This window comes from Phytophthora sojae (assembly GCF_000149755.1).
Source record: "Phytophthora sojae unplaced genomic scaffold PHYSOscaffold_2, whole genome shotgun sequence".
Taxonomy (NCBI): domain Eukaryota; phylum Oomycota; class Peronosporomycetes; order Peronosporales; family Peronosporaceae; genus Phytophthora; species Phytophthora sojae.
In genome coordinates, this window is record NW_009258116.1 from 2,355,549 (window position 1) to 2,373,870 (window position 18,322).

The 18,322-nt window shown below is 54.3% G+C and overlaps 4 protein-coding genes across 4 annotated transcripts; 1 reads left to right on the top strand and 3 right to left on the bottom strand.

The window, feature by feature from the left end:
• Window positions 1-1,780: 1,780 nt before the first annotated feature.
• Window positions 1,781-4,037, bottom strand: PHYSODRAFT_324671 (hypothetical protein; the record flags this gene model as incomplete). Its single annotated transcript, XM_009520452.1, has 6 exons — window positions 1,781-1,843; window positions 1,937-2,326; window positions 2,406-2,774; window positions 2,870-3,172; window positions 3,256-3,914; window positions 3,974-4,037. The coding sequence occupies 6 exons, from the start codon at window positions 4,035-4,037 to the stop codon at window positions 1,781-1,783; spliced, it is 1,848 nt and encodes a 615-aa protein (XP_009518747.1).
• Window positions 4,038-5,586: 1,549 nt separating this feature from the next.
• PHYSODRAFT_257980 (hypothetical protein) lies at window positions 5,587-6,257 on the bottom strand (the record flags this gene model as incomplete). Its single annotated transcript, XM_009520453.1, has 2 exons — window positions 5,587-5,765; window positions 5,969-6,257. The coding sequence occupies 2 exons, from the start codon at window positions 6,255-6,257 to the stop codon at window positions 5,587-5,589; spliced, it is 468 nt and encodes a 155-aa protein (XP_009518748.1).
• Window positions 6,258-7,766: 1,509 nt separating this feature from the next.
• On the top strand, window positions 7,767-8,437 carry PHYSODRAFT_324673 (hypothetical protein; the record flags this gene model as incomplete). Its single annotated transcript, XM_009520454.1, has 2 exons — window positions 7,767-8,257; window positions 8,347-8,437. The coding sequence occupies 2 exons, from the start codon at window positions 7,767-7,769 to the stop codon at window positions 8,435-8,437; spliced, it is 582 nt and encodes a 193-aa protein (XP_009518749.1).
• Window positions 8,438-12,074: 3,637 nt separating this feature from the next.
• PHYSODRAFT_442098 (hypothetical protein) lies at window positions 12,075-12,278 on the bottom strand (the record flags this gene model as incomplete). Its single annotated transcript, XM_009520455.1, has 1 exon — window positions 12,075-12,278. A coding segment is annotated over one exon (204 nt), but the record flags the coding sequence as incomplete, so codon positions are not given.
• Between the last annotated feature and the right edge of the window lie 6,044 nt (window positions 12,279-18,322).

Consider the following 18,322-nt stretch of genomic DNA (forward strand, 5'->3'; position numbering starts at 1 on the left):
AGTTGCGTAACCGGTTACAACCTAACCGTTCCTTCCCCGCCTTCCTTTCTGAACCACACCGGATCCAACAGAGCCAGGCCGCCGGGGAGAAGAAGCGCAAGGTGCAGGCCACGGAGGAGGAAAAGATTAAGGCGCTGAAAAAATGGCAACAGAACCGAAAGCAATGGAAAACCGCTTCAAAGGCGGCGGTCGCCATGGGCATAAAGAGAACTACGCTTGTAGGCTGGAGAGACGAGCTCTCTGACAAGGAACTCTCGTTCATTAGAGAGCCTCGCTTATCTGTCAGCGGGAAGAGAAAGAAAGGTGCCGGACCAGACCGACAAATCCAGCCGTACGAATCGCGCGTGCTCGACTTTTTCAAGAAATGTTTGCGCGACGGCGGCTCGGTGACGCCTGCGGAGCTCCAGCGCTATTGTGAACAAATACCAGAATTCGCTGCCCGGAATGACAACACGAAACTAAGTTGGGCAGCACGGTTTATCAAACACTACCGCCGCGATATTATCCAAGAGCTACAACAAGAGCAGGCGCGGGGGAAACGCCCCGAAGCCGAGGTGCCCGAGGGTGCCAGCGCGCCGTCGGAGCAGCGCAGCCATGTAAGTGGCACACCCAAGGCCACGGCGCCAATCAGTGCGTCGCCCGAGCTGGTGGTGCACAAAGGCGGCACACCTGCTCCTGTTGAGGCAAGCATCGTCCCGCCCCTGACCACCACCGCGCCGTTCCGGGGCGTGGCAACGGCCACCAAGCACCCCCCCCAAAACCACGCCCAGGTCCGCCGAACCGTGTCTCCTCCCGCCCGCGACCGCCGCCGAGTCGAGCCGTAGCGAGCCTATGGACGCCGGACACAAGACCGGTGCGCCAGCGGCAGCTATGTCGCGCACAAGCACGCTTAAATCCGCCGGACCCATTTCCGGCACGCCATTGGACGAAAAGGGCAAGAACCGGGCGTTGGTGCTTGCCAATACTAGCGGGAGCGCACTTGTAGACGTCGGTAGTGGTGCTGCGGGGTCCAAGGGAAGCGCAGAGCAGGACCCCCGCCGAGCATGGAAACAGCGCGCCAAAGCCAAGAGAGAAGGAGCCCATGGGCGACGATGCATGCGGCAGTGATCGGGTGGTAGCAACGGCTAATAACCCGGTCCTCGTCAATGCAGGTGGCCCAAATCCATCCCGAGCAAACAATCAACTCCATCTCCAATGTTTCCGACCCACATCTTGAGAACGTACACCACGCGCACTCCCAGGGTTAACTTCACCTGAGTCTGCGCGTTGATATACGTCACAACGCCACCGAGTCCGCAAGTTGGGCCTCAAGCTGGAATCGCACGAGAGACTCGTGCGATTTCCGCTTGAGGCCCGACCTGCGTGCAAGGCCAGGACTCAGGATAGTCGTCCATATCCCCAGAGTCAAGGATGACCTGGATTCGGTGATTGTTGATCGCCCCATGTACCAACGCAACCGCATGCTTGTCTTCCAGCGAATGATTCGACCACCAGCCATATCCCTCCCCAAACAACAGCGGAAAATGAACGGGTTTCTCGTCTTCAAACTCCGCTCCACGCGGAGCGTATTCTCGAGAAACATCACGAGCAGCGTAGGCCGATTCATCACGGGCAATTGCAGACATGCATTTGGGATTATTGCGCTGATACCTAAGGTCTGGACCAACAAATGCAAGGGCACAATAATCTTGGGACTTAGGCTCGGCACGCACTGGGTCCCTACCCAGCGAGCCTAGTCGTTTAACGACGTCCCAGACTTGCCCGTCTCATTCTTCAGCAATTACTTCAGAACACCGTCAGGCAGGTCTTGAAGTGCACCCTTCCGCGCCAGCTCACGGACCGCCTTGAGGGCAGCCCAGTCAGCACAGAGTTAGCACGGTCGACGGTTGCATCGGTGTGTCGGATGTCCAGTCTCATGGCATCGGTCACAAATCACGTCTTGCCAGCAGTACTGGGCTGAGTGGCCGAATGCGCGGCACTTTTCACAGAAGACGTTGTTGTCTCGACGTGGCGATTGAGGAGGTGCAGGGGGAAGTGGCGGACGCCAGCCCATCTGCTCCACGGCTCGGAAAATCTCCTCTGTCGTTGGAGCTCGGGGTGTCGGAACAGGAGCCTCAGGAATTCTCGCGATATTCACAGTCGCCGTCGGACGGCTCGAGACCGGAGGAGGAGTTCCTGGTCGAGGTGCGGACTCAGGCTTATCTTCGGATTCTTGAGCTTGCGCATCTTCATCACCAGAGTCAGAGTCTTCACCTGCTGACAGGTAGGACCTCTCGGGTTGCCTTCGGCGCTGCGACGGGAATCTGCTGAATCGAACTCCATGAGTCTTGTGATCACGGGATCGGTGGGGGGGGGGGGGGGGGCGGAGTCTCATATCCGTCGTCATTTCGCTGTAATGCTTCAACTCGCTTCAATGTCTTCTCCAACTCGCGAATTGACAGGAATCTCTGGCCTTGCAACGTAATCTTGAGACGACGATCCGAGATCTTCTTGATGAATCTCCGGATGTGTAGCTCGCGGTCACTGGCTGAACCTTCGTAGTCCACGTCAGCACGCTTCGCAGCAGCGTTGAGCCGATAGAGGAACGATCGAGCTGTTTCTCCGGAGTCCGGGCTCAACTCGTAGTACCGGCCATATGGGGACGCCTCAGTGCGACAGTACTCGCGGCGGAACAGCATCGAAAGACGGCTCTTCTGGTCACGCTCCGGAAGTTGCTTGTACCAGGCACGAATCGGAGCAGGGAGGCGGCTCTGCAGCTGCCTGAGCTTCATCGTCTCTGGTCATGCACCGAGGGATGCAGCGTAATGGAAACGCTCCCACCAGTTCACACGGTCTTCGGGCGAGTTCTCGTGATCCGCAGTCTGCGGACCAACTCAAGCCCCAGGAGCCCCACTGTGTCGTCGATCATCAGGATGTCACCTTCCTCGTCACACGCTTGGTTGTCAGCCGGAGACACAGGGCGGACTTCAGGCAGTGGGTCGAGTGGCTGGCGAATGTGGAACCCCACACCACGTATCAACTTGTTCCACTCGAGGCACTCCACGGCAATCCGCGCCTGAACTTCTTCGACTCCGCGGCGTATCTGGTTCTCCGAGACAGCGGCCAATTCAGGAATCGAGCTCCATATCGGAACGACATTGCAGAACTCGAAGCCAGCTTCCATGAGCATCGTCTGGAGAAGCCCAACACACGACAGCGGCGGGAGCAGCTTCGGCGACACCGAGATCGCTCTCAGGTCAGTGACCAAGGGTTGACGCCGGCGTCGAACCAACAGATCCAAGGCTCCGAGAGGCGGCCAGCGTTCAAAAGCCCCAGATAGCGACTGGTCTCAAGCGCAGCCTTCACCCATGCCTCCATGTCGTACTCGTCCTCGGCCTCGTCATAGACTACGTCGACCGGAGAGATCACTTCACCAGGCAGGGCGACCCAGCGCCTCAGCTGTTCCACGCCGTAGGCACGAGCTTCGTCATCGGCGAACGACACCAGTTGTCCACTTCCAGCTCCAGCTTCGCCACTCACTCCTCGGGGGATCACCGGGAGACTTCCTTTCGGAAGCGCGTGGCCACGCGGTGCAGGAACCTCAGGTCCAAGAACTTGGGCTCCCGGGGCCAACCCAAGACGCACAGGTGCACCGTTACCCGGGACCGTGGTCTCGTGATGCCCTCGCAGCGCGAGGTGATCGCGTTTTCCCAATGTGCTCTCAGCCGCGGGGCTGAGGGCTAACTCCAGAGGTGGTTGAGGCAACGCCGGGAATTCACGAAGGGTAGGTCGACCAGGGCTTGACTGCGTCGATCTTGGGACCAGCTCTTGTGGAGACCGCCGTGGCGTGGACTGCGTCGACGTCGGACGCGACGACTCCGCCAGCGCGAGTTGTTGCTCGACTCTCGCCGACATTCCAGGATCCTGCGCGGGCTCTGGCAGCGGCGCCGGCAGCTGGAGCGTCTTGAAACTTGGTGCGCGCCTCGACCGCGACCTCGAGCTCCAGCGCGACGTCCAGGACTCGCAGCAGGTACAATGTTGTTTTCAGGCGTAGACATCTTGAACTCCTTGAATACACGCTTGACTTCCAATCCCCAATCCGGGCACGCGCACCAGCTGTGACGAGGCGCGAGTGCCTTTTGCGATCGGTAGAGCAAAAGCAAGTCTTGAGAATGTGACTCGATAGGCAGACGACCACGCGCTAGAGAGCTAGGATCGTCCACGCAGTGAGCTGCTTGAGAAAATATCAGCACACCGCTGGTCAGGCGCACGCTTGTGTATCCCCTTGTGGTTGGTTCTTTTGATCGGCGATTAGTATCAACCCCGCGACTCAAGAATCCACACCAGTCAACGCCAACAAACACTTCAATCCAAATATACAGAGTTAAACACAATATACAATCACACAGATACCTCTTGTCCTCTCTTCTTTTTCTAGGCCCAGGACTAAGGCCAAATCTCCAAGTCTTCGGGTCCAAACCCAAGACACTTGGACACTCTTGTGGACGCACACCACTCCTCTAAGAGGAGAACAGCAATTCAATCAAATATCGACTGATACAGCCTAATACCGATACAAATCGCTCTCAGGAGCCTCACTATACGCTTACTCCCGCAATATATAACACACCAAGCCAACACGGCGTATGTGCAGAATATGGAATAGACAAGTTCACGCCCAGGCTTTCGCAATGGATCCCTTACCTAAAGAACTTTAACGTTTTGGTGGAGAACGCTCTCAGGGCTTCGGCCCAACACGACTTCGGCACTTGAGGGAAAAACGAACTCTGTTTTGGTTAAAGGCTACATGCAAAGACGATCTTTTCAGCGACGCCTGGTCGCTGGGTTGACTACTGGATCTTTCTCCAGAGTGTTGGTCCTGATTTTTATTGAAACTTGAAGGGCCGCCGTCGTGGGTAAACCTCAGATCTTGAGATGATATGAGATCATCGCGAGAGTCTTGGGATTCCCGTGATTCTTGAGTCTGGGTCTGGGAGGAACCTTGGTTGAAGGCCTTCTCGAGTTTTGTGCGAAGCAAGTCCGGGATAGCAGGCTCCATAGAGTGGCAATCTTGAGAATATATTGGGCAATCTGGAAAGCACCCCGAATACCGGTCGATAACTCGTGCCGAACTCCACCTTATTCCAAGATTCAGGGAAGGATCACACGCATTCCCATGTGCTTCTGGGAACGAGATCAACTTGACCGCAGCAATGCCCTTTTCAGGGGTGCCGGGTACCCCAAAACCATGCTCTTGTTTTGTAGACCAGACCTCGAGACTCCGCGAATAGGTGTCCAACCTCGGGAATCCATCACCACCTTACGCGACAACACCAATCGCCACATTGGGGAGCTGATCATGAAGGCAGGCTTCACATCTCCATGGAATGCACCGCGCCACATGAGTCTAGCAATTCAAACGGCTTGATGTATTGCTCCGTTAATCTAATGTAAGCTAAAACTATCCTGAGCTTCGGTCGTCCGCCGATCTACGAGCCTCACTGGGAGCTACGACAGGCTGTCCATATGGGGCTGGTCAAGGCCCGAAAGCGCATTGTACATGTCCGGCTTCTGAGAGACCGCGGCCATGCTGTCCACGCAAGGCCTCTAGAGGGGCGCGGGCATGCCGTCAGTGTCGAAGTTGTCGATCGCCACGAACGTGCGCTCCGTATCGGGCTTGGCGGGGACTGCAAGCGTACTGTCCAAGTCGATGTAGCAGAGGATCGGCATGCAGCCCGAGTTGGGCTGATCGGTGGCCGCGTGCATGAGATCCGCTCCGGGCCGGACTGGTCCGCGAGCATGCAGTCCATTCCGGGCTTAATCAAAGCCGTGGACGTGCCGTCCGTATTGGGGGTGCTTTGGGTCCGCGGGCATGGGGTCCGTGTCGAGCAGATCGGGGGCCGCGGATCTGCCATTCGTGTCGTGATGGTCTGGGTCCGCGAGCGTGCTGCTCGCGCAGGGCTGGTCGGGGACCACGGGCGTGCTGAACTAGACGAGGTCGTCGGCATGGCGTTGGTGCCGGGTATGTCGGGGGCTTCGATCGTGGATTGCTTGCCGGGACCATCCGGGGCTGCACACAGGCTCACTGAGCCGAGCTTGGGGAGGACACCGAGCATGCTGTCCGTGCCGGGTATTTCGGGGGCCTTGGGCATGCCGTCCGTGTCGTCCGTGGCGTCGGTGCCGGGCATGTCGGGGTCAGTCGGCGTGGCGTCGGTGCCGGGCATGTCGGGGGCAGTCGGCATGGTGTCGGTGATGGGCATGTCCGGGCCCGCGAGCATGCCGCCCCAGTAGACAGCAGCAATTTGGTTCGGCAGAGGTCGGATGAGAGGGCGCAGGAAGCCGGGCGCGATCACGACATTGTAGGCGCTTGAGTGCTTGTCAGCATTTTTAGAAAGGATCTTTCGATGCGGGGCGGCGGCGAGTTTTGGTTCCGTTCATATGCCCACGAAGACGCCTCTAGATTCCGAACCCAGGGGGGAAGTTGTAAGCAAATCTATTGGTTATTTCAGGAGTAATTGGCGATCATTGGTGGAATCGTTTGAATACGTGCGATTATTGGTGGAATTGCTTGATGGCAGCAGGAACCGCTCAAGCAGGATGGCGCGAAAGGTGATGAAGATGTGCACGTTGAAGATTTGCGCGTTGAAGTGATAGCGTGACGTGCATAGCGTGACGTGCATAGCGTAGCTTAAGTGTGGAAGTCATAAATGGCAGTAGTGCCACAAACTAAATTCTCCCGCATTTTGCTACCCTACAAGATGAGTCCATTTTGGCCGCAGTAGCGGTCACCGGCGGTACGAAATCACAGCCGCCTGACGTCTTAGCTTTAGTACCGCGCTCACACCCATGTAGAAGATGTAGTACGTGTATTCTAGGCCGCGGCGCCGGCTCCCCTCATGTCAGTGGCGCTGCCGGCGCCGCGATTCCTTCCTTTTTGCTACCTTAAGTACCCATTTTGGCCGAGGTGCCGGACACCGGCGCCATGAAATCCTAGCAGCCGGCCTAAGTAGCTGTAGAACCTAGCTAAACACCAAGCCAATGATGCAATGAAACTATTCTAGGCCGTCATGGCGCCGGTGTCCGGCACCTCGGCCAAAATGGGTACTTAAGGTAGCAAGAAGGAAGGAATCGCGGCGCCGGCAGCGCCACTGACATGAGGGGAGCCGGCGCCGCGGCCTAGAATACACGTACTACATCTTCTACATGGGTGTGAGCGCGGTACTAAAGCTAAGACGTCAGGCGGCTGTGATTTCGTACCGCCGGTGACCGCTACTGCGGCCAAAATGGACTCATCTTGTAGGGTAGCAAAATGCGGGAGAATTTAGTTTGTGGCACTACTGCCATTTATGACTTCCACACTTAAGCTACGCTATGCACGTCACGCTATGCACGTCACGCTATGCACGTCACGCTATCACTTCAACGCGCAAATCTTCAACGTGCACATCTTCATCACCTTTCGCGCCATCCTGCTTGAGCGGTTCCTGCTGCCATCAAGCAATTCCACCAATAATCGCACGTATTCAAACGATTCCACCAATGATCGCCAATTACTCCTGAAATAACCAATAGATTTGCTTACAACTTCCCCCCTGGGTTCGGAATCTAGAGGCGTCTTCGTGGGCATATGAACGGAACCAAAACTCGCCGCCGCCCCGCATCGAAAGATCCTTTCTAAAAATGCTGACAAGCACTCAAGCGCCTACAATGTCGTGATCGCGCCCGGCTTCCTGCGTCCTCTCATCCGACCTCTGCCGAACCAAATTGCTGCTGTCTACTGGGGCGGCATGCTCGCGGGCCCGGACATGCCCATCACCGACACCATGCCGACTGCCCCCGACATGCCCGGCACCGACGCCACGCCGACTGACCCCGACATGCCCGGCACCGACGCCACGGACGACACGGACGGCATGCCCAAGGCCCCCGAAATACCCGGCACGGACAGCATGCTCGGTGTCCTCCCCAAGCTCGGCTCAGTGAGCCTGTGTGCAGCCCCGGATGGTCCCGGCAAGCAATCCACGATCGAAGCCCCCGACATACCCGGCACCAACGCCATGCCGACGACCTCGTCTAGTTCAGCACGCCCGTGGTCCCCGACCAGCCCTGCGCGAGCAGCACGCTCGCGGACCCAGACCATCACGACACGAATGGCAGATCCGCGGCCCCCGATCTGCTCGACACGGACCCCATGCCCGCGGACCCAAAGCACCCCCAATACGGACGGCACGTCCACGGCTTTGATTAAGCCCGGAATGGACTGCATGCTCGCGGACCAGTCCGGCCCGGAGCGGATCTCATGCACGCGGCCACCGATCAGCCCAACTCGGGCTGCATGCCGATCCTCTGCTACATCGACTTGGACAGTACGCTTGCAGTCCCCGCCAAGCCCGATACGGAGCGCACGTTCGTGGCGATCGACAACTTCGACACTGACGGCATGCCCGCGCCCCTCTAGAGGCCTTGCGTGGACAGCATGGCCGCGGTCTCTCAGAAGCCGGACATGTACAATGCGCTTTCGGGCCTTGACCAGCCCCATATGGACAGCCTGTCGTAGCTCCCAGTGAGGCTCGTAGATCGGCGGACGACCGAAGCTCAGGATAGTTTTAGCTTACATTAGATTAACGGAGCAATACATCAAGCCGTTTGAATTGCTAGACTCATGTGGCGCGGTGCATTCCATGGAGATGTGAAGCCTGCCTTCATGATCAGCTCCCCAATGTGGCGATTGGTGTTGTCGCGTAAGGTGGTGATGGATTCCCGAGGTTGGACACCTATTCGCGGAGTCTCGAGGTCTGGTCTACAAAACAAGAGCATGGTTTTGGGGTACCCGGCACCCCTGAAAAGGGCATTGCTGCGGTCAAGTTGATCTCGTTCCCAGAAGCACATGGGAATGCGTGTGATCCTTCCCTGAATCTTGGAATAAGGTGGAGTTCGGCACGAGTTATCGACCGGTATTCGGGGTGCTTTCCAGATTGCCCAATATATTCTCAAGATTGCCACTCTATGGAGCCTGCTATCCCGGACTTGCTTCGCACAAAACTCGAGAAGGCCTTCAACCAAGGTTCCTCCCAGACCCAGACTCAAGAATCACGGGAATCCCAAGACTCTCGCGATGATCTCATATCATCTCAAGATCTGAGGTTTACCCACGACGGCGGCCCTTCAAGTTTCAATAAAAATCAGGACCAACACTCTGGAGAAAGATCCAGTAGTCAACCCAGCGACCAGGCGTCGCTGAAAAGATCGTCTTTGCATGTAGCCTTTAACCAAAACAGAGTTCGTTTTTCCCTCAAGTGCCGAAGTCGTGTTGGGCCGAAGCCCTGAGAGCGTTCTCCACCAAAACGTTAAAGTTCTTTAGGTAAGGGATCCATTGCGAAAGCCTGGGCGTGAACTTGTCTATTCCATATTCTGCACATACGCCGTGTTGGCTTGGTGTGTTATATATTGCGGGAGTAAGCGTATAGTGAGGCTCCTGAGAGCGATTTGTATCGGTATTAGGCTGTATCAGTCGATATTTGATTGAATTGCTGTTCTCCTCTTAGAGGAGTGGTGTGCGTCCACAAGAGTGTCCAAGTGTCTTGGGTTTGGACCCGAAGACTTGGAGATTTGGCCTTAGTCCTGGGCCTAGAAAAAGAAGAGAGGACAAGAGGTATCTGTGTGATTGTATATTGTGTTTAACTCTGTATATTTGGATTGAAGTGTTTGTTGGCGTTGACTGGTGTGGATTCTTGAGTCGCGGGGTTGATACTAATCGCCGATCAAAAGAACCAACCACAAGGGGATACACAAGCGTGCGCCTGACCAGCGGTGTGCTGATATTTTCTCAAGCAGCTCACTGCGTGGACGATCCTAGCTCTCTAGCGCGTGGTCGTCTGCCTATCGAGTCACATTCTCAAGACTTGCTTTTGCTCTACCGATCGCAAAAGGCACTCGCGCCTCGTCACAGCTGGTGCGCGTGCCCGGATTGGGGATTGGAAGTCAAGCGTGTATTCAAGGAGTTCAAGATGTCTACGCCTGAAAACAACATTGTACCTGCTGCGAGTCCTGGACGTCGCGCTGGAGCTCGAGGTCGCGGTCGAGGCGCGCACCAAGTTTCAAGACGCTCCAGCTGCCGGCGCCGCTGCCAGAGCCCGCGCAGGATCCTGGAATGTCGGCGAGAGTCGAGCAACAACTCGCGCTGGCGGAGTCGTCGCGTCCGACGTCGACGCAGTCCACGCCACGGCGGTCTCCACAAGAGCTGGTCCCAAGATCGACGCAGTCAAGCCCTGGTCGACCTACCCTTCGTGAATTCCCGGCGTTGCCTCAACCACCTCTGGAGTTAGCCCTCAGCCCCGCGGCTGAGAGCACATTGGGAAAACGCGATCACCTCGCGCTGCGAGGGCATCACGAGACCACGGTCCCGGGGATTAGCAGCTGGAGAGCACAGGCCGGCGGAGCGACCGATAACGAAGGAGAATCCGCTGTGGTAGCTGAATACACATGATATATTCTACGCATGTGTGACGTCTTCCTGGTGATCCCATGTACTAGTCTCATCGCTCCGTAATCACTATGCTTCTGGGAACTACTATGATCCTCATGTCCACATGCTGACGTGTAAAGTACTTGTTGGGAGTATGGATAGCATTGTCCACAGCACGACGCCTACCCAAGACAAGCCCATACCAAGTCTTGCAGGCATGCACCAAAAGGTATGGGCCTCTGAGCGTCTAATACACGAGCAACGCTATGGTCGCATTACTGGTTATGATAGTGTGCGGTCCACCTCCCGCTAATTTTCAGAAATTTACATTAGGTTGAAGCGCTAAAATGTGGCGCTCATGTTGCACTTTCAAACGTAAAACCACGCGTGACACCCAATCGAGGCGCGAACGCGTTCGCGCACGCGAATCGACGTACCACGCACGAAATCCGCAATGCAATTTGATTGGCCGGAACCAAGTCGGCGGGATCTCGAAAGGTCGCCACGGCCGTTGGCTTGAAACGGCACTTTCCCCCGAGGTTTTTCTTATCCCTGCAAAATCGGGATAACGGTCGCCGGTGGGTTAAGAGGAATTCGCAGATTCACAGATCCGGTACACAAGAAACAGCCTATCACGGTGCCGTTACTTCGGGTGATTCGATCGAAGCTGAATCTCGCTCAGCGCCGCCACCAATTGCTATGGGGCGGGCTGCTCCTTGCGTACTTTTTCCTCTTTCGGCGGTCGGAGTATTTGTTTATTGGTAACGCGCATCACGACTACATCCTACGGCTCGGAGATATATCCCTCCTAGATTCCAACTGTGACGTCGCGACACCTCGGCAGGCTTCAGTCGTTAGCGTGAAACTCGGCGGGGCGAAAAACAATCAGTACGGAAGGGAAGAGCTGCTGTTCTTGCATCGCTCCGGGGACCTTGTCATCTGTCCAGTTGTGACGGCGCGCTGGATCTACAAGGCAGCTCGAAGTTATGGCACGTCGCCCGATGAACCCGCACTATTGACATCCCGGCAGTCAGGGATCACTTCGAAGATGGTGTCCTGCGTTATCAAAGAAGCTGCAGTTAGCTGCGGGCTCAGTCCTGAAAAATATTCCACGCACTCGGTGAGGATAGGCGGGGCAACGAAACCGTTGAACGCAGGGGCTCACAGATTGGTCATCAAAGTGCTGGGTCGCTGGCTCTCCAATGCCTTCGGGGAATACCCCGTGCTCACAGCAGAGGGTGCACGAGGCATTTCGAGTTTGATGGGCTAGCTGTCGACATTGGCATGAGCACTAAGAGCACCGACTCGAGCTTCGGCACAGTCGCGAGCGTGAAAAGCACCGACTCGAGCTTCGGCACAGTCTTGGCTGAGGGAATGTGACTGGTGTAAGCGGGTCGCATACACATCAGCAACGCCCTCATTGAAGCTGACTCGACCACTCGAAAAGGAATCCAGTCCGGAAGAACATCGTGGCCAGCGCTCTTGTTATCGCATCACGCTCTCCAACCGTCATTTGATCCACCCATGACGCCGTCGGCTTCTGGGCACAGGTTTGCTTGCGAGGCAACGACTCCGCGGCTTGCCGCTCTCGCTTCGCCGGCGTAATCACCTTCAGCGCATGTTGCGCATGATAGAATGCCTTCTCCGCCGACGATATACCGTAACAGTTCGCACGCTTGTGCGAGATGACGCGAGCCCTTGCCCAGGGTACGACACGCCCACAATGACGGCACTTGCCCTTGGCACCGACTTTATTTTGCAGATAGACGTTGATGTCGAACTGGGAGGGATCCGTGGCCTTCTTGGAACCTTGGAGAAGGTTGAACACGTTCAGCACCATGACGATTGGCACAGCAGTGGAGCTGGGGCTTGAGACAGAGGGGGGGGGGTCATTTGAAGAATGAACTGTGCATGAGAGCTAGTTGGCGGGGGTCGGCCACCCTGAAGAGAAAAAAATGTAACGAACGAGTTGGTCCTTAAAAATAAAACACAACCTAACCGATGGGACTATCCGTTCTAGACTGGCACTTCAAGTAACTACGGCTCTGGCGCTGCACTGGCATGTAGAGTAGACTTGGCAGCATCTAATGCGACAGCACCGTTGAGTTGGGACAATGTGGGCCACAATATCGAATCAAAAGCGTCTTATCTCATAAAATATAGAAAACCAGAAGGATCGGATCGGCGTAGATAAAGTTATTGAAGTGTAAAAATCTTAGTAATTTCCATATTTGTGCAAGAATTAGTGATGCTCGTTCGGCAAATACATGTTAGCAAAATTTACCAGACACTAACTAACTGTTATTATTATCCAGTCCATTGACGCAAGTCATGGCGTTGCGCTGTGTACTTTGTGCTGACGCGTGTCCAAGTTGCTGGCGAGAGGTGTGTGCGCGGATTAGTTACCCGTGCGCATGTGGTTTAAAGGTGGTGAGGAGATGCTGACGCGGCGAGGTGCATGATACACGTACAGCTGACTCTACCGTTAGTGTATAGGGAGTACGCTAAATACACGTCAACTCGGGGATACTAACTGGCCACGAAATGATAGCAAATGCAAGTGTCAAATAAGCATTATTCTTCTTGTTGTCCTTTTGCTACCCAATTGCCTACCAGTATTAAAACGACCCATACGTTTTTAAAAGTACAACTACTTTCAGCGTACTCTGATCGATTTTGAAAGGGAAAAGATTCCCAGCGAGTATATTTCGGATAGGTGTCAAGTAAAGCCATAATTGAGATTTCCTCAAGTAAGAAAAAAATTATGATTGTGAACGAAATCACATGGGATGCATTGAGCGTAAACAACCTATAACCGGCCTCGCTACGCAGCCTAGCGAAGGTCTGCAGGGTAAACGAATGAAATTCAGCGTAAGTGGTGCAGTGTAGCAATTGTCGAGGTGTCTCGATCAGCTCGCAGACCTTACTGCGGAAGCCCGTCGATGTTTAACCCCATTGCGAAACTGAATGGCAGGAGTTCTGCGAGCTCTTGACACTGCATGTAAGCAATCTTGCCGTCCGTAAAGCGAACTGACCATGCGAACCGACCGCGGTTCTTCTGCCAGCTCAGTGATGCGTCCAGCGATGTACGCGTTCTCAGCCATCCCACGTCGGCGCATTGAGAACTTCTTCATCACAGACCAATGAAACACATAGCCTGTCGTATGATATATTTGTTTAGGGCGGGGTATGCAAATTTATCTGTCCTCGACGGTAACTCTAGAAGCATGGTTTCCAACAATCAACACTACAGCTTTGGGGCAATCGTGCATTTTGATAATTAAGGTGCGGAGTGGCGGTGCTCCAATATCAAGTGCCAAACAGCGCCCAAATGCCATAATGCGCATTGTCAGCTTTGGGCTATGCAGATGCTCGAGTCCTATGGTCAGTGCTAGCGACGTTATCAGGGTCGCTTCTTCTCGAGCAGTACACGGAGCTGTGGGAGGTGGGCCAGACGTTCATTGCAGACGCGACTTCGTTCACACTGATCAGTGACGGATGGTCAAACTCGAGGAACGAACACCAAGTAAACTACATCGTCATCATCCCTGGTCACAAGCCGTTCTTCTTGAAAAGCGTATCCATGGCTGGGATTCCTCAAACCTCGGAGCGGATTGCGGCAGACATTCTGGAAGTCCTTAAGGAGCTGGGGGCGTCTAGATGTATCGCTATGATCACTTACAACCCTCCAAACATGCGCGGTGCTTGGAAAATCATCGAACAAGAACACCCTCTCGTGTTTGCCAACGGCTGTGCGGCGCATGTAATGAATCTGCTGATCAAGGACATATGCAACATGGAAGAATTCCGTGAAACGGTGGCGGACGCGATGGCGGTGATCAAGTTCGTGCGAAACCATCAACACGTGCTGGCTGCATTTCAGGCCAAGCGCGAGCAGTACCAGATCAAGCACGACCTTGTTAAGGTGGTTCCAACGCGGTGGTACTCCCACTACAACGCATGTCAGTATCTCCGTACGGCTAAGTTTGCGGTGCAAGCCTTGCTAGAGGGTCTATACTGGACGCTATCCAAAACCAGGATCCTGTGACCAAGTTTAAGCTGCTTGTTGGAATCCCCGGCTTATGGACTCGGCTACGAAAGCTGACGTCGGTTCTGAAGGTTCCCAGCGAGACCATCGGGAAGTTCGAAAAGGACGACAGCGATCTCTGTGAGGTTTATTACTACTTCACACAGCTGCAAGCCTCGTGGGACAAGAAGCTGACCCTCGAGAACGAGCTGGCACGTAAACCGGAGGCGGCTGGGAAAGCAAGGTGGAAATTTCTGGACACGGACTCAATGGGGTTCCGGACGACAAGATCAACACGAAGAACGATCTCATTGGGTACATCAACGGGGTTTTCGATGGGGATGACGCCAAAACATGCGTTGAAGAATTGAACGCGTTCCTGTCGATGTATCCTAAGCGCTCCGTCGTGGAACTGAATGAGTACAACACGCTGTCGGGGATGCAATATTGGGGGCAGTATGGGATGACGGAGTTTCCGTTGCTGGTATCGATCGCAGTCCGAGTGTTCACAGTACCCACCTCATCTGCCGCTGCTGAGCGCGTGTGGAGTATTTTCTCCTATCTGCACACCAAGCGCAGGAATCGCATGTCGATGCAGAAGCTGGAAAAGCTGGTGTTCGGGTACATCAACCACTCATTACTTGATGAAGTTGACAAGTACGACTACCTCAAAGCGTACCTAGAGGGTGAAGATACCGACGAAGATGAAGATCAAGGCGAACAGGAGAATGAAGAGAATGGGGCGCAAGCGTTCGAGCTGCGTCTTTAAGGAGTTAGTATTCTCAACACAGCTTTAAACTCTTAGGTTTAGGCTCTGCATGCATACAAGCCATAGAACTTAATATATAAGCTTTAAATTTTCCGATACCGTCACAAGATATTAAAAAGCTTAAGTTTTAGCGAAGTTATAAGTCGGATCGTAATGAGTATCTTACAATCAGATGAGAAGTATCTTACAATTAGTTGAAGTTGAAGTCATTACCCAATCACAACGATGAAATTTTTTCACAACGCTAACACTGACCGAGTAATTGGGGTCGTTTGTTCCCATTTGCTACGCGAACTTTGTGTGCGTGATGGTCCAGCTGCCAAGCGTCCAATACCATACAGAGCTAGACGGTATTACTCCCGCCACCGTTCGAGATACGGTGCAGTCCGTCTTCACGTACGGACACAAGTTAATAATATATTCTGCGAGACGCACAAATACATCGGAGTCGAGCTCAAATAGTTATAGTATATATAGAGTACCTACCGAGTTGCCTTATGGCATAAGTCACTTCACAAATCACAAAACTCCCACCATGGCGCGGCCTAGTCGTCGTCAGCGGGCAGCGCGGGCGCGACGTAGAGACGCTGAAAGCGGAAGACTACTCAACGAAGATCGTGCGCCTGAGATTGAAAGCCCTGCCAACCACCTTCTTGAAATTGGAGATTCCGACCCTGAATTCGAGACCCCCGGCCACCAACTTCCCGAAATCGAGGAGCCTGACTTTCACCTGTCGGGTGGTGTTGAAGAGCCCGACCAAGACTTGACCCCGATATGGTCACCTCTCTATATGACTTGTTTTGTGGCGATGACGAGTCACCCCCTGCTGGCATATACATTCTGGATTCTCCCGTAGCAGACAGAACTGATAGTGAGGCGAGATCCTCTATTAGCAGCGATGGCGGTGCTGTATTTGTTGTTGAAAGCTTCTACGCACATAATACTGTTGATATGCAGCGGATGTATCTGATAAAATGGGTAGGGTGGGAAAGACCGACCTGGAACCTGGCCCGTCACACTCCGATCGAGATGATCGGCGAATTTGAAGACGCAGAGCTGAATTCAGCCTGGCCCGAATATATTTCGCTAGAAGACGGGTCTCAAGGACGCAGAACGTTTAGATCTCTTCAGTAGGTAAGAAAGACAGTAACTGCAATCAGCCTTAAGGTTAATATTTTTTTCTCTGGCTACTAACTCGTCAACTAACAGTCAGCAATCGTACAGCTAACAGTGAGTTAGTGTCTAGGAAATTTCACTAACAGCAAAACGCCCTACACTACGTGTATTGCGTCAGTCTTTTGTGCCGCTTTTTGTTGAAGATTGAGGCTCCGTACTTGCAAGAGGATGGAGTAGCAGAAGATGGAGGTCCGCAAAACCGACCAAGCAATTGATGCAGCTTGCTAAACAAAGCAGCTACTTCAAAGTACACAACAGTTACAGATAAAGCAGACTATCAACACTGGGGGATAGTTCCAAGAAAGCACTTCAATCGGAGCTTTTCGCTCGTCGACCATTATCATCTTCTGCAGACGCAAACTTTTCTTTCTTTATTCTTTTAGTAGCCACCTCAGCAACGTAGTACTAGATGCACTTGAGTGCGAGGGGGTTAAAGAGGTGACGGAGCGTTCGGGGCGTACTTGGTGCGTGTGTTCGGCTGGAGGTGCAGCACTGAAAACGCGCGTTGTACTTCCTTACCTGTCAAGTAATATTAATAGACGTAGTTGAATTTGCACCACTGACGGCCCCGACACCGCTGTTCACCGATGCGTGGACTGGTACGTCTTCCACTCGGATTTGAGATGGAGAGCATAGGCGACAATCAGTTAACTTCAGTTACCGGGGCCAGTTTTCCGGCTTCAGTATTACCAGCTTCAGCTATCGCTGAAGCCGGTAATATGTGGGCTGGCCACAGCTATCTCAGAATAAAACACTCGTCAATCTGCGCCGTGGAGCTCAAGACACCAGGGGGACCAATCAGCGGGCAGCGCGGCGATAGAGCCAGCTGACCCAGCGGTCTGGCCAATCAGAGAGCGACGGTGAGCACCGAGAGCGCTCTGATTGGCCACTATTGGACGACGTTTCCTCCCTTTGGATCCTCTCGTTCCTGGTGACCTGGGCTCCAATGGATGGCGTGCACCTGGCCGACGTGCGTGTATGTTTGGCCGGGCAGCTCGTGGGTGACACCGCGGACCAAGCTGGATGTCTGAGTTGCTGTACGCGGCGACGTATTGCGGTGGTTTATTACCGTCAGCCGGAAGGCGGGGCCTGTGGGGGCCCACGGTGGACTACATGTCCACCGGGCCGTTTCCCATTAGAAACCAGCCCACGGGTAACACCGTGGTCCCAACGGGACGTCGGTGCCTTCATGGCATGCGTGCGACTCTGGCAGGTCACCAGGTCGTTGGGTGTGCTTCGCGCAGCCCATTCTCAGCACCGTAGTGACGAGCGGGATTCGGCTGAGTGTCAATGTGACCTGTGCCACACGTAGCAGGCCTGCGACGTGGATGGGAATATCGGTAAAGTTCATGGCGCGGCGGGGCGAAGAAAACGCAGTGGAGAGGCAGCTATACGGAGCGCCTTGGGGGAACAACAGCGCTGCTGGAGCGCTTCAAGACGGCCTGCAACATACACGGCAGCAAGGAACGCAGATCTGCTTGGACAAGTGCAGTGGAGAGGGCTTCGGTTCTCGGAGGGAAGACGATGCCGTTCGGGGGCACAGGGACCGTGACGCTGTCCACGGGGAAATTAGACAGAAGTTGCCTCGGCCGTTTCAACCATGCAGCGGGCTGATGAGATGTGTAGGCTCAGAAGCGACGGTGGTATCTAGCTCGTTCCTTTAGCAGGTAGACGTTGCTTATACAATCCTCAAATACAAACTGAAACTATCCCAGAATGAAAATAAGATTCAAAACGCTGCGGGAATCGCTCCAGTACTCAATTTTTCCTGGTGCTAATCCAAAAATGCAAACCTCAGTAGTTTTTACTGACCTACTTCTCTGTCCCACCTGAAAATGCAGTAGAACCCTGCGGTTACCACACGATTTATTTGATGTGGTCCACATATGCATTTTGATTGGTTAAA